This window comes from Ursus maritimus, unplaced genomic scaffold (assembly GCF_017311325.1).
Source record: "Ursus maritimus isolate PB19 unplaced genomic scaffold, ASM1731132v1 scaffold_2, whole genome shotgun sequence".
In the NCBI taxonomy this organism is placed as follows: Eukaryota; Metazoa; Chordata; class Mammalia; order Carnivora; family Ursidae; genus Ursus; species Ursus maritimus.
Window position 1 is genome coordinate 25,585,911 of NW_024424452.1, and position 15,232 is coordinate 25,601,142.

The 15,232-nt window shown below is 49.9% G+C and overlaps 1 protein-coding gene across 1 annotated transcript in view; it reads right to left on the bottom strand.

Moving 5' to 3' along the window:
- Positions 1 to 15,232, bottom strand: part of XYLT1 (xylosyltransferase 1) — a 128,017-nt gene that overhangs the window by 35,361 nt on the left and 77,424 nt on the right. Inside the window, exon 4 of the mRNA XM_040635270.1 lies at positions 6,618 to 6,698. Coding sequence (XP_040491204.1) covers positions 6,618 to 6,698 — 81 coding nt within the window. The remainder of the gene's footprint in view (positions 1 to 6,617; positions 6,699 to 15,232) is intronic.

Consider the following 15,232-nt stretch of genomic DNA (forward strand, 5'->3'; position numbering starts at 1 on the left):
CTATCTTGCCTCAGTGTCCCCATGTGGAAAATGGGCCTGATAGGACTGCATTTACATCATGGGCTCATTTTGAGACTTGAAAGAAGTCATCTCTGTAAGTTCTTTAGTTCAGTCCCTGGCACCCAGGAAACCCTTCCCATGTGACTCTCACTACTGCCTTGTGTGAAGAAAGCGGACTTGGGTTTGACCTCCAAGGGTGGGGGAGAAAAGAAGCCTGAGAAGAGATGCAGATTCGGGGCCCAAATCCTGGGACCTAGAATCTCAGCTGCACTTCCAAGAACCTAAAGGTCCACTGAGGGCTAACTGGTACTCCACAGTTTCACGCACATATTTAAAAACAATGTTTACTGCCTTTGGCTCTAAGTGTACTGCATGTTTCCTTTATAGAACACTTGGAAGAGAAAAAGCAAAGAAAAAAATAAAAATCAAACTCTACCTCTCAGAGATGACACCATCAACACACTTTTCTCCTAGTCTTTTGTCTACCGTGGGTGTGTATTGTTTTGGAAAAAGAAAAGTTCCCAGGCTGACCTCAAAATCCATGTGGAGGCCGAGAAAGGAGATGTGTCCACAGCTCTGTGTGGGTGCTGGTGCGATGCTAAGCTTTATTTTGACACGGCTGCCACAGTTGGATTAAATCAAGTGAACACGCAAACAGTCATAAACTCACTGGTTGGGTTGAAGAAAAGCAAAAGGGAAACGCAATCTGCTTTCCTCATTGGAAATGAGGTATTAATTATCTCCCTGCATCAATCATAGCGTTACGAGACAGCTGGGGAGATAGCCCATCTCTTGATAAGCGAGCTGGCACCAAAGGGCCTCCTGAGAGTAGATCTGCTTGGAGGAGGTTCCTGGCCAGGCCCTCAATGGATCTGCCAACTTCTGGCTAAACAGGTGCCTGTTTATACATCAAGGGACGTTTGGGTCTGAAGATTAGCTCAATGTCAGAGAGAAGGAGCTGGAAGTTGCTTAGTTACCATTCCGGTGCCCAAATGGGGAGGGCGTGCTGCTTAGAGCAGGTGGGGTAAGGACCTGAGACCAGAAAGACACTGGCTGAGTCACTTCTGCCCTGGGAGCTGGGACCCCTCCTAGTTTCCTATGGTGTAGCCTTCTTACATTTCAAATGCTAATTGTTCCTGGAAGAGTTGTAGAAAGTGCTTCCAAATGTTAACCATTTGTATTCCATTTTCAAGACTTTCTCCATCACCATCACCACCACGGTCCTCACCAAGTTAATATGTACAACTTAACTGTTCCAAGAGTTTACACCTATAGTCACCCATTTAATTCTTATAACAACTCTCGGGAGGCTGGTCCTATTAGCATCATTCCCATTTTCCAGATGAGGAAATGGACATACAGGTGATTGATTTAACTCAGTCAAGGTCGCGTGCCTAGAGTCCAAGCCTGGATTTTTATCTGCTGTGCCAGGTGCTTGATGTAACACCTATGGGAAAGCTCCCTTAATATTTTTCTCTAAATCAGCTTTAAATAGCTTCAACTTTTTTTTTTAAAAACTTAGTCTTATTCTAAGCGTAACAGCTGTGAAATCATAAAATCAATTATATAAATGTTTGTTGATACACTTACAATCAATACCTAACTTTCCCTGTATGCCCGTGAATGAACTACCTGAAACCATCTTGCATACCACTGGGGGATCGTGAACACACGCTGGGATACGCCGACCCTGCAAAGTAGGGAAGGGACCTGATCTTCCCTCCCCGAATCACTGAGACAGTGCTTCTGCTTAAAGTGAGAATTTTGTGCTTTCACCTGTACTCCCCCCTCCCCCGCAAGAACCTAAAACCGCAGGTCCTCTCAGATGTGGTCATGAATCATGGTGTGATAAAACACACACACACACACACACACACACACACACACACACACACACACCCCGGTCTTCAAAGGCAGAGTGAACCAGGTTCTGATCCCAGCCCTGCTGCCCACTGGCCGTGGAACCTTGAGTCAGCGAAAGCAGCTCTCCAAGCTTCACTGTACTCATCTCTGAGACGGGATAGCACCTGCCAAGTGAGGTTAGAATGAGACAACGCAGTGGACAGTGTCTGGCTCGGGGCCTTCCCAGGGTCAGTGAGGACACTCAGTCCTCCACGATCCTGACCTCCCTGTTCAGTTGTTATAAAGATGAGGAAACAGAGGCAAGGAGAGTCAAAGCCATTTGCGGAAGTCCTACGGCTGACACATGACAGAGGCGGCATTTCAACACAGGTGCCGGGCCTCCAGCGGGCAGGCACTTAGCTCCGCACCACACTGTGTCCCCGGCTCAGCATGGGGGCCCTGGGGACCTCGGATCAGGTGGTGAGCTCAGATGGACTGAGGCAGGAAAAGTCCCAGAGGAAATCCTATTCTGGCTGATGGCAAGGATTTTCCTGTTCTGTCCCCTGTCGGGGGGACCCCATACCCAGACTGCAGACATGTGGGAAACATCTTGCATGCCCCCTGAGAAGCCAGAGTTCCGGGGGACATCTGCTAGAACCTGCCCACTGAGGCTTACAGTGGGTTTCATGGCACCTGCTTCTGCTCGCCCTGCCAAGGCTAGCTGGGGAGACAGCAACCACGCTGCCTGCCTTTCCCTGTAACTGGTTACTTTATTTTTTTGGAGGAAAGCAAGGAGAAACAGTGAACACAACACTCCCCTTCATTTAATTACATGAACAGTCAGGACCAATTTGGCAGCTATTAAAATATTAGTTTGCCTTTATGCCATCTCTTCGCAGCTGGAGCTGGGAATCCAAATTGGCTGCCAAGGGCTGGAGATGGGGACAGAAGGTCAACACTGCTATTAGGAACCACGTGGAATTAAAAACCGAGGCACCCTGTGGCCTACTTTGTGTCTCACTGCTGGCTCGGGCCCCTCCACATCGTTTGGTCTTTCAAACTCTTTGCCTTCGTTGCAATGTCTTTTACAAGGGCTGGTCCAGGAGCAGAGAGCATCAGAATGGGAAGGGCCTCTGGAGACCATCTTGTTCATCCCCTCTGTTTGTCATAGGGAGAAAAGGAAGGCCAGAGTAGCAGAGTGGCTGCCTGGAAGCCACCCAGCGTACGGGAGGAAGGCAGGCCCAGAGCACAGACAGGCTGCAACACGCAGGGGTCATGAGCTTGGGCTCTACGGACATCACGCCCCGGGCTGGAGTCCCAGCCCTGCCCTGTACGGGCTGAAGCAGGTTACTTAACCTCTCCATTTCCTCATCTGTACAACGAAGCTAGTAAGTTGCAAAGGGTCACCATCCGGAGCCAGAAAATCAAACCAACACAAAGGAAATAAGAACTAACAGAAAGTAAGGTGGTAGTCAGAAAGTACAAATGTCCAGTTATAAAATAAATACGTCCTGGGGACGGGACATACAGTCAATAATATTGTATCGTATATTTGAAAGCGGCCAAGAGAGTAGATATTCAAACTATGAGCAGTGACGGAGGGTAACTAGACTTGTGATTACTTTGCAATATATACAAATAACGAATCGTTACGTCTTCCACCTGGAGCTAATCTAATGTTATGCCAATTACATTCCAATTAAAAAAGACAAAGAAAGATTCCTGCTATTGAACTACTGGGCTATTTGATGTGTTTATTTTTCTTTAACCCTCTCCAGGAATAATAGTAAATAATTAAACAGCCAAAAAAACCCCAAAACAAACAAAACTATAAAAGGAAAAGGAAAGGACTAACAGCAGTCTGGGCTTGATGGTATCATTGGAACTGCCCGACGCGGCCCTACCTGAAGTCAGACACCAATGCTCTCCTTCCATGACCTTCCTTTACTCGCTTAGCCTAGTTCCAGCTGGGTTTCTGTCATCTGCCACCAAGAGTCCTTTGAAACACACCACCCGCGCTGGGACTGGAGCTAAGCCATGGCCAGCTCTGCGCCTGGGGGAGGGGACGACAGAGGGTGCGCGGCGGCTAGGCTGGCTCACGCAGCAGGTGAGGCCCCAGCTGACGGAGAGGACAGGGGGGCAGATGATGGCTCATTTTACTACGAAATTAATACTCAATTACTGCCCTTCATTCATCTCGCTGAGAGAAAACCAGCCAAGGGCTCATTCATGGGTAGTGGAATTTGTGAGCTTTTCTGTTCAGAGAGCCCTGGGTTTTAGGGTTGTAGGAGGAGGTGTGATCCACATCTGAACCTTTATCTCGTCCTGTGCCATTTGGGTACCAGCCGTCAGCTACCGATGCACATCACCTAGACAGGACGTACTCACACTTCCAGAGGCTCAGCTCTGGCCCGAACACCAACTATTTATTTCTTCCACCAGCAATATTTGCGTCCTCTGCGTATCAGGGCCATGACGTCACCGTCATCATCCTCGCCGTCGTCGCAGAGGCATTTACTGCATGCTGGCTGCTTTATATGCAGCAGCCACTGAATCCTCTCAACCTTGTGAGTGTAGGTCTATTAATAGCTCCATTGTACAGGTAAGGGAACAGGCTCAGAGAGGCTAAGTCACCCGTCTAATGCAACACAGCTAGCACTCGACCGAGCAGGACTCCAATCCAGGAGGTACAACCTCAAAGCCCGTGATTTTAAGGATAGCCTGTGCTATCCCTCGTCCCAAGCACAGGGCCTAGAAACAGCAGAGAGAGAATAAATACTGACTAGGCTGGCATAAGAATACCAGGGTGGACGCAGTTCAGACCCAAGTCTATCAAGTTACAATGAGCTCCTTTCTCATGATGCGACTTTGCGCCAAACGCATATTACAAGGTTACCGGGAGGGGAAGAAGGGTCTTTATTCTCTAAGGGCCTAGACACCAACATGTGCGCCAGTTCTGATGACTAACACCTGCATGGAATCTCGTTCAGCTCCGCTTGGCTCCACCTGGGCTTTGGGGCCAGAGAACTGGGTTCAAATTCTAGCACTTACCAGTTGTGTAACTTTGGCAAAATCATTTAGACTCCCCAAAACCCCCTATCTTCTCCTGACAGATGGGGATAATAACTCTCATTTTGCACTGAATGGCTATAAGAAGATCCTGTAGGAAAAGGGTCAGCAGAGCGGGGCACTTATTAGGAACATGACGCCCAGGGGCTATAATTCTGTGTCCACCCCAGGCCTCTCTACCCTTCGTGGCTGGAACATGCTCCTTTGGGCTGACTTGCGGAGCATCCTCAAGTCGGGGCGGCGGGGCGGGGGGAGGGGGCTCCTTTTAAACGTGAAAAAAAAATGCAAGCTATCAGTAGGATAGGAACAATCTGTAAACAGCTGGATGAAATCAAAGTTAGAATTTCGGAAACAACACAACAAAGGATTCTGGGTTTACATCTGGAGAGCTCGGGAGATGGAGTTCACTCCTTGCTTTTTGTCCCTCCCCTGTCATGGATAACTGGGTGAACGGAGTTCCAGGGCCAGCCAAACGATGCCTCTGTCAGCCCTGGCAGAGAACACCCGAGGCACAGATTGCAAACTGAAAGGTCAGCGGGGCCGGGCAGGGAAGGGGGACAGGTGAGGACCCAGTGACCTCAAGGATGTGGGCTTTGTCTATGACCTGGGTGAGAGTCTCCAATGAGAAAACTCAGGCCCAGAGTGAGCAGACACCAGGGTCTTTTAAGAGTAGCTGAAATCTGGATGTGCTGGGAAACACTGCTATTTTTACGTGGGGCTATTCATTTTCAAATGAAGCACTTGAATTAAAGCAAAACAAAACAAAACCAACGCGAGGCCCAAACAAAACACATGAACGTGCTCAAATTATCCCATGTGCTGGCAGGTTATGGTCTGAGTTCAATGCTAGGAAAAAACCTTCAGCATGACAGAGTGATCCTGGTCTGGGTTTTTTTTTTTTTTTTTTGATGGTGTTTGAACCTCGGGATGGTGAGGCCCGGTGATCTTCCCTATAGGGGGCGCTCGAGACTGAATCCCTTCTAGCTGATGTCTGGCCACAGAGACTTAGACTCGACTCAAAGCTGTTGGGCTTCACTCATTCTAGGTGAGTGAGGTGCACTGGATTCAGACTGGGCTGCTGATGCCTCGAACCCCTGCCCCTGTCTTGGGCAGCAAGAGTGAGGCACTGGCGTGGGTACAAGGTGGGAGTCAGGATATCTGAGCTCAACTCCATGCTGGCAAGAGACTCTTTCTCCTTACAAAGTAAATTCCATGAGAACGAGGATTTTTGTCTTGTTCACCTCTAGAAAGGTGCCTGGCACATGCTTGGCAAGGAGCAAATATTGGCTGAATGACTGGCTGACCAGTGATGGCCCCACATCATTGACCCCAATGATCTGAGGCCATCACTTATCACTTAAACTATGGACCTCAGTCTTCCCACCAAGAAAGTGGGGATTAACAATGGCTACCCTACTTACCTCAAAGGGTTGCCGTAATGAGATAATGAACTCGGGAAAGTGCTCAGAAAAAAGGTATAAAGGGCTGTCACGTGAGGAGACACATTTATTATTCTCCCCGTCCTTGGCCAAGAGGAGAGAACACTTCAGATCCTACATGAAAGGGGCAGAGGCCCACCTGAGCCATGCCTTTCTCCCACTACCTACTTTCCTCTGCATCAAGCCAGCCTGGAAGGAAGCCCCAAATGATCACTCTGATTTTCATTTCCATTTTGCACAAGGATTGGGGGGGAGGGGATGTACTACCTTGCATTGTCCCGGCCGTGTGACTTCAGGAAATTCATATCTCGGTATCGGGAGAGAAATGCCACCAGCTGGTCATTCGTCCTGTGGAAACAAACCAAGAGGAAGGTCAGGGTCCTTCAGGGACCGTGGACTTACCAAACTACATTAAAAAGGACTATTAGTGTGTTTGTATCCTGCATGTGAACTCTTTGAGGGTAAGCATGGTGCCTCAACTGTTTTAGAATCTCTAGTGCCCAGCACTGGGGTTGGCAAACATGAAGTCATCGGTGTGCAGCTCAATGCCAGATACTTAGCAACCTCAGGGCCTTTGTACCTGCTGTGCCTAGGAAATTCTGTCTTGTCTCTTTCCAGGTCTGGCTTGCTGTTGTCATCTGGGTCTCCTTCCAAATGTCACCTCTTTGGAGAAGCCTTTTCTGGCCACCCAACCTAAAGTAGCACCTGCCTCCCCCACCTTCACCTTTATCACATCCTTCTGTGTCCATTACTCAGTGTTAAATTTGCTTATATTATGATGTAAGCTCCATGAGGACAGAGCCTAGTGGGACTTGCTCCTCCCTGGCACACAGTAGGAGCTACATTAAGGGTTGTTGGATGAAGGAATACCACGTACTCGATAACCACTGGGCTACCGACCGAGAGAGCTTTGAAAAATATGAAGTGTGATCCAAACAGATGACGTCGTTCTCAGCATTGTTATCCCAAATTTATCACCATCAATCTCGGCACAGGCAGTGTAGTCACAGCTAATCAGCTTGTGCATACAGCTGTGACAGTATTTTAAAAGGCAGTCACACGGGTCTCCATCTGCCAGAAATGCAGTCGTCTCTTCTGCTGAATAAACCCAAACAGGTAAACGGTGCTGAAGTGACAGCTCCTTTATCATCAGGCCTCTCTGCTCAGGGATTTTTACTTAAGAAGGAAAGGGTTAACCATTGTCTCAAAGTGGGAGACAGGATGGAGGCTGTGGAAAGGAAAGGTCTCTGACAGAATGGAGGCCACCAGACCTTTGGGACGCAGGTGGGTGCCTCAGAAAGCAATGCCTGGGCTCCCGAAGCAGAACGGTCTGGAGACGGATCCCAGCTCCACTCCTGACTCAGCTGTGTGTCCAAGGGTGAGTAATTTAACCCGGGGCGGGGGGTGGTGGTGGTGGGTGGCAGCCTTCTCTGAACTTCCCTGGCTGCCCAGCAGATAGTAGGCTCTCTGTGCGTATACAGCGAACGGACAACGGGGCGCACTGAAAGGGCAAATAGTAGGTGTGCAATAAATGCAAAGTGTTCTGCTCCTTCCGCCTCCCACCATCTGGTCTGAGCGGCCCCCACCCGGCACTCCTTTTCCCTGCAACTCCCTGCAGCCGCGCCACTGCCAGCCCCTGTTCTGTGACTGGATGACTCATGTTGACCAACTCATAATTCCGGTGGAGGGGGCACCGCGCGGTTAAGAGATGCTGCAGTGAAAATGAGCACTGCCGATGTCCCATCCTACCCCTGAAATAAACCCCGACTCACAGCCAGCCTGTTCTAGCGGCGGCAGAGAAACCCCGCGTCTGCATGGGGGTACATCCGGAAGGCACGCAGCAAGCCAAGCCCTGCGGGTGCGCGCAGGGGTGCATCCCAGGGACACAGACAAAAGGCTAACCCCACATGTCTGCAAAATGGTGCGTCTCCTGTGTGGACAACCCTGCCCGCACGCTGCAAGGTAAAGCCACGCGCCTCCTACCAAGTTACGGGCAGCTGTGGGCAGAGGCCCGCTTGAAGTTGCCGGGAGAGGTGGGAATGAGATCAGCCCATACCAAAAAAAAAAAAAAAAAAAGAAAGCGATGTCTCTTTCCAAACCGTGAAGAGGCCCCTTCCCTCTCCGCGTCTTAGCAGTTCCTATTTACCAACCCCCTCGCCACTCTGCTCACAGTTCATTATTGTCGTCCTGATGAATACGGGGACAAGTTAACCTCTGAATGGGTCCCTGGCAGCAGGAATAATAAATAGGGCCTCTCAGTAGCCTCAGGGGAAGGATTGGAGGGGCCGGCTGGGGCTCCTGGGCCCCGCGCAAAGCCTCAGGCCTCCCAGGGTCAGTGGCCACAGCTCCATTTGGCAACCCCAGAAAGCGCCTTTCAGGGCCCTGAGCTGGGGCCATTTTCACATTTACTGCTTCACTGAGTCCCCATCTGACGGGGATGAATAGGCATTTAGCGAATTTACTTAGCGATGCTTCCACATGAAATCGTCTCAAAAGATGACATCTTGGGGGGGGGGCTAGGGTGCCCGGGGAGGGGGCTACGGATTCCAGGCCCCGAGCTGGGGGGAAGGCCGCCTTTCAAAGTAAAGTGCTGTGTGCCTGGCTTGGCCGGACTGGCGGGGCGACGGGACCCCTGCGTCCCCCTCTCCCTGGGGGCCCCCGGCCCCCTCACTCTCCCTCTCCCTCAGAGCAGAAAGCCTGATCGGCATGCTAAAACCCGTCTCTCCCGCCCTTCTTCAAGGGGACTTGCAATTCAGCTGGGGCCCATGTTTTCCTATTGTTGCTTTCCGTGGCCTGTCTATAATTGCCCACATAATATTTAGCTCCCCTTGGATAATTAACAGTTTGCGATCTGCTGACATTTTACCCAGTCCCAGCCTCTCTCTCTCTCCTTCTCTCCCCACCACTTCCATTTCTCACTCATCCTTTCTGGTGGAGTCATTTGCCAAGTGGCTCCCACAGCTCGTCACCTGTGCCTGCCTCTACCAATTTCCTTCCACCTTTCGTGGAAATCACTAGAAGACACGTGTCTTCATTCATGCCCCCCTTCCTCAGATTCAGGATGGTGACTCTGGGCCCATCACTGGCAGCCTTCAGAGCTGCTGGGATGTCTTTGCGGAAATATGTAAATAAGTAAATGTTAAAAGAAATGATTACTTAAAAATCTCTGTTGGACTCAAACAACAAAAGACCCGATAAAAACAGCTCTGGAATCATGACCATTTATGAAATGCCCACCGTGCCCAAGACCCTGGGGCAGACTTTTGCCACATTTCATTGCATCTGAATATTCACAAAGACTCTGAGATGAGAGTTTCATTCCCATTTTACAGATGGGCAACTGAGGCTCAGAGAAGCCACTGCTTAATGAAGTACAGAACCAGGATCAGAACCTGGTTCCAGGGGCGCCTGGGTGGCACAGCGGTTAAGCGTCTGGCTTCGGCTCAGGGCGTGATCCCAGCATTATGGGATCGAGCCCCACATCAGGCTCCTCTGCTATGAGCCTGCTTCTTCCTCTCCCACTCCCCCTGCTTGTGTTCCCTCTCTCGCTGGCTGTCTCTATCTCTGTCGAATAAATGAATAAAATCTTAAAAAAAAAAAAAAAAAAAGAACCTGGTTCCAAATGTCGAAGCCCATCATGCCCTTTGCTACTAAGACCACTTCCACAACTGAATGAGGAAATGAGCAAATGAGTGAGGGAATGAATGAATGAATGGAGTGCCATCCCAGGAGGAGGAGCTCCGATGCCTCCCCATTCAGAGCCTGATCTTTGGACGAGCAGTATCAGCCCACTGCTATTAGAAATGCAGCATCTCAGGCTCCGCCCAAGACCCACGGAGTCAAAATTGGCTTTCTAACGAGATTCCCAGGGGATGCGCGTGCCCTTTAAAGTTTAAGAAGCGCTGCTTTTAGTGAGGCATGAATATGGTAGTTAATTCTCTTCCTCTTTCCTTCTTCATCTTCTCCCCAAGGCCTGTTCCTGAAAGCCCGGACTTGCAGCAAGTTACTTTCATCTCGGTAAGCCTCGGGTGTTGGGATTATTCAATAAAGTAATGCACGTAAGACCTGGGCACTATCACCGGGCATACGGTAAGCCCTTGATAAATGTCAGCTGTTATTTCATGGTATTATTACCATCTTGCATATCAGAAGCTGAAGACGTTTTGAGCTGGAGACAGGAGTATAATGACCCAACCAGATTTGAACTTGGAAAGCTTTCTGTGTGTAAGACCCAGGAGTTGTCCCTGCAGAGCGTGGTTGAGGAAATGTGCCCTGGAAGGGACTTGTCCACGGTCTCCCAGCTGGTGTCAGCATTAGGGTGGCTCCCAGAGGGCCACCTCAACATTGTGTGTGTCTAAGATGCGCCCTGACTCTGGGCGTGAGGATACACAGGACAAGGTGGCACAGCTCAGCTCCCAGGTCCCTCCAGTGCCCAGGAGCCCCGTCACAGCTGAGCCTGTCTGACGGCACATGGGGCAGCCCGAGGAGGGGACAGGGCCAGCCCAGCCTCCACTTGGAGAAAGCACGTGCAGAACCAAGTGCAGTGCTCTACATCCCTCCTACCCCCAGGCTGTGGTCCAGAACCCACTTGTCGATACAGGATGCTGCAAAGAATCTGGCAGAGGGGCTCATGACTACCTTGTGAAGCATAAGAGTTTTTGTGAAGGTCAGGATTTAGGACTTCCGACCCCCGATGCTGCCAGGTATGTGCAAACCCCAGAGGGCCCCGGATCGAGCCCTTGTAGATGCAGGACTGTGGCGCCGGGCAAGCTGGGGATGGTGAGGGTGGAGGCACCTTCCATCTGAGCTCAGGATATACCGAATTTCCCCGGCCTCTTCCCCCTAGCGTCTCATCCGCACACTTGTTTCACAGGTAAGTTCAATTTAAACAGTACTCTAGGGGCACCTGGGTGGCACAGCGGTTAAGCGTCTGCCTTCAGCTCAGGGCGTGATCCCGGCGTTATGGGATCGAGCCCCACATCAGGCTCCTCCGCTATGAGCCTGCTTCTTCCTCTCCCACTCCCCCTGCTTGTGTTCCCTCTCTCGCTGGCTGTCTCTATCTCTATCAAATAAATAATAAAATAAAATCTTAAAAAAAAAAAAAACCAGTACTCTAGCTCTACCCTGTGCAACAATATTTGTAGTATCTGATGTATTTTTTCCAATCTGAAATTGCGATAAAACATACAGAACATAAAACCTGCCATCCCAACCATTTTTAAGTGTACGATTCAGGCGTATGAAGTACATTCATGCTGTTGTGCAAGCATCACCCTCATCTATGTCTGGAACACTTTTTATCTCGTGAATCTGAATCTCTGAAACCTGGAAACAAGAGCTCCCCACGTCCCCACTGCTCCCAGCCCCTGCGAACCAGCATTCTCCATCCCCTCTCTGCGAACAAGTTCACAGAGGAGTCAAACTCCGGGAACATCACGCAAGTGGGACCACACAGTATTTGTCTTTTTGTGATGTTCTCGAGGTATAATCCATGTCACAGCAAGTGTCAGAATTTCCCTTTTTGAGGCTGAGTCATTCTGATATGCCATTTATGATTTTTTTTTTCCTGTGACACGTGAGAAGCAATAATGACTGTGCCTGTGCACCTCCTCAAAGCACCTGGGCCACCAGGGGCGTATGGAGAGTGGTCAACTGTCCTGGTTGGGTGTCCAGGACACAGATGGGTTAGTTTTAAAATCAGATGGTCCCAGAAAAACCAACATGAGCTGGTGGCATCTGGGTCTGTTGAGAGCACAAGGGGAGCAGGAGAGGGAATAGCAGACTCCCTGCTGAGCAGCGAGCCCTGTGGGGCTCGATACCAGGACCCTGGGATCATGACCTGAGCTGAAGGCAGATGCTTAACGCACTGAGCCACCCAGGTGTCCCATAGTCCGTCCTTTTACGAGAAGCCCAAGAGTACAGAAAACCATGATGGGGGGGGAAGGCCAAATAGAACCCTTTTCTATGCTTCTAAAATTGGCGTTCCCCAGCTTCGTCCACAGCAAGACAGAAAAGAGCAAGAACAACAGTAACAACAGCATCTAACACTCAAGGGCCGACGATAGGGGCGCCTCTCCTCAGCACTCTGCAACTATTAACCCACTCAGTCCTCGTGACACCCCGATGAAGCAGATGCTCTAACACTCCCGTTCATTTTTATTATGCAAACGGGAACATGTATGTCCATGGCTTTTTCATGCACTGATCTATCCCGCTCATTTGTCTCAGCACATACAAGCAGACTTCATCCTTTTTTAATTTTAAATTTAATGTTTTTTTTTATTATGTTATGTTAGTCACCATACAGTACATCCCTGGTTTCTGATGTAAAGTTCGATGATTCATTAGTTGCGTATAACACCCAGTGCACCATGCAATACGTGCCCTCCTTACTACCCATCACCAGTCTATCCCATTCCCCCACCTCCCTCCCCTCTGAAGCCCTGTTTGTTTCTCAGAGTCCATAGTCTCTCATGCTTCATTCCCCATCCTTCTGCACGGAATCCAGTGGAAGGGACTTAGCCAATCCCCTACTGATGGACATTTAGCGTGTTTGCCTCCCCCTCCCCCCTTACAGATACTGCGCCTATGAGCATCCTTGCACATTTATCTTTCCATATTTGGGTAGGATAGATTTTTGTAGGATTAAAATTCCAGATGTGCAAGTGTTTATGCAAAGGGCATTTTTCAGTCTCTCTTCGCTTTTAGAAACACACTGCACAGACTGAGGCTACCCTAGAGCTGAGGGCGGGGCTTACGCCCCTGCAAAGGCTGGCTCCCAGGGATGCGGGGAGGGAGAAGGAAATTGCAAATTGATGGAAGGGGGGCTGTCCTGGGGAGGCTGGTGGGCTTCTTGGGCAGGCTGGCCAGGCCTGGCAGGGCTCTTCTAGCTTCCCTACAGTAGCAACAACCAATGGGACGCAAATGAACCTCTGTCGAGCAGCAACGGGTGTGTGTGTTTTGCGGGGGAGAGTGTCTAGAACTATCCAGTGCCCATCTGTCTGTTAACAGTACAGGGATTTTCAACATGGGCACCTTGGACAATACTTTTCAGGGCCTGGCTATAGTTCTGAGATGAGCAGACATTGGGTCTCATTCTGTTCTGTTCCTCCAGGGCCTGATACATGGGAGATGTTCAACAAATACTCACTGGTGTGCTTAACAAATACCCAAGCGGAGCACTGGCCTGTAGGGCGCGTGGGTGCAGCGCCCAGCACAGTGCCTGCCCGGCGGGAGGGGCTCCAACATTCCCTTGTCTATCCGTGCCTTTGCCCCCCTCCTTTCCTCTACCAGAAATGCTCTTCCCTGTATCTTTGAACTGGGGGAGCAGTGGGGCCATGAAGCCCAGGGCAGGAGAAAACACTTAGTAACAATTGTGGGAACCTTGCCTGTGTTGCCTACAAAGGGTTAAGTGCCCCTCCCCCTTTCATCAGCTAATTACCCCGCCAAGCAGGAACTAGGTGACATATGAATAAAGTAGGACACAAAGAGATTTAAGGGCCTGGCCAATGTCTTGTGGGGTAGGTGGAGTGCTGACTTGGGACCTGGGCACTCCAGGTCAACAGCCAGGGTTCTGCAATCCTGCTCTCCTCGTGGCTGATCAACTCTAGGACTCCGCTCCGTTACTTTGGAACGAAAGCCAGAAAACAAGCGCCGGAAATGACAGCCACTTTCTAAGGCCTCCTACTTCCTTTTGAGGGGACTGTCATGCTTGAACACGGGCTGCACATCAGGAGGTGACAGAGACAAAGCCTCCTGTCCTGGGTCTGGGAACTTTCTGCTCTGCCTGTCTAAAATCTGAGCCCTTAGCTACTAGATTTCCTCTCGCCCCACTCCAGCTCACAAATGGATTCGGACCCATTTTTCCACATGGCTTCTTTCTTTGTGTGTGTGTGTGTGTGTGTGTTGGGGGGTAGGGGGGCCCTACCATCACTCTGCCAGCCACCCTCCAAGCAGGTTATGCTTGGACCTTATGAAAGTCTTCTTGTCTGCTAGCAAATCTCTCAGGAAGGCCAGAATTCTAGAACAGGAAGAAGAAAGGTCAAGTTCAGGGTTTTCTGAAGAAGAGTCAAGGAAAAAAAAAAAGCTTTGGAGACAAGAGAAGGGGAGTCCCTGATTTGAATACAGCCAACACTTACAGCAAGACCTAGTTTTCTTAAGATACAGGAGAAAGTGTATGGAAAAAGCTAGATAGTGCAGCTCGTCCTGGACTCCATGGTCAAAATTATAGCCACAGCTGAGCACCCAAGGAGAAGTGAACTGGATAAAATGCTGCCCCAGGTTTCACATTCCACTCTAATCCATCCTCTGGAAAGCAGTCATAGGATCTTTCTAGAACGTAAGTCTGATCAAAACTCCTCTCTATTTAATATCCTTCAATGGCTCTTCATCACCTGTAGGACAATGTCCGCACTCCTTAGCAAGGTGTACAAAGTGATTCGCCGGCTGGCCTGCCCACTCAGTCTTTGGGGTTATTTGAAGTTTTCTAAATGTTCTGTGCTTCCTAATAACTGTGACTTGGAAAACTCTAAAACTTTGCTTTCCTGGAAACATGGTTTCTTACCTCTCTGATAGGGCAGGTGCCAGATACCTGGAACAGCACTGGACAAGGCAGTTATGGTCCCTGTCCTCCAGGGGCACACAAGACAGCAGGGAAGGCGGACAAATAGGTAGACTCTTGGGATATGGGGTCACGTGCCAGGGGAGATAAAGCGCAGAGCCTCCTGGAGACACTGGAGAGCAGCTCTTCCCCTCCACATAGGCAGGCAGGCAGGCAAACTAGAGAACCACCTGGCTAATAAAACTCAATCACTTTTGATTGCATTTATCTTTTTGTTACTGGCGAAAACGATGCAGAATTAAAAGACGCTCATGGCATTTGC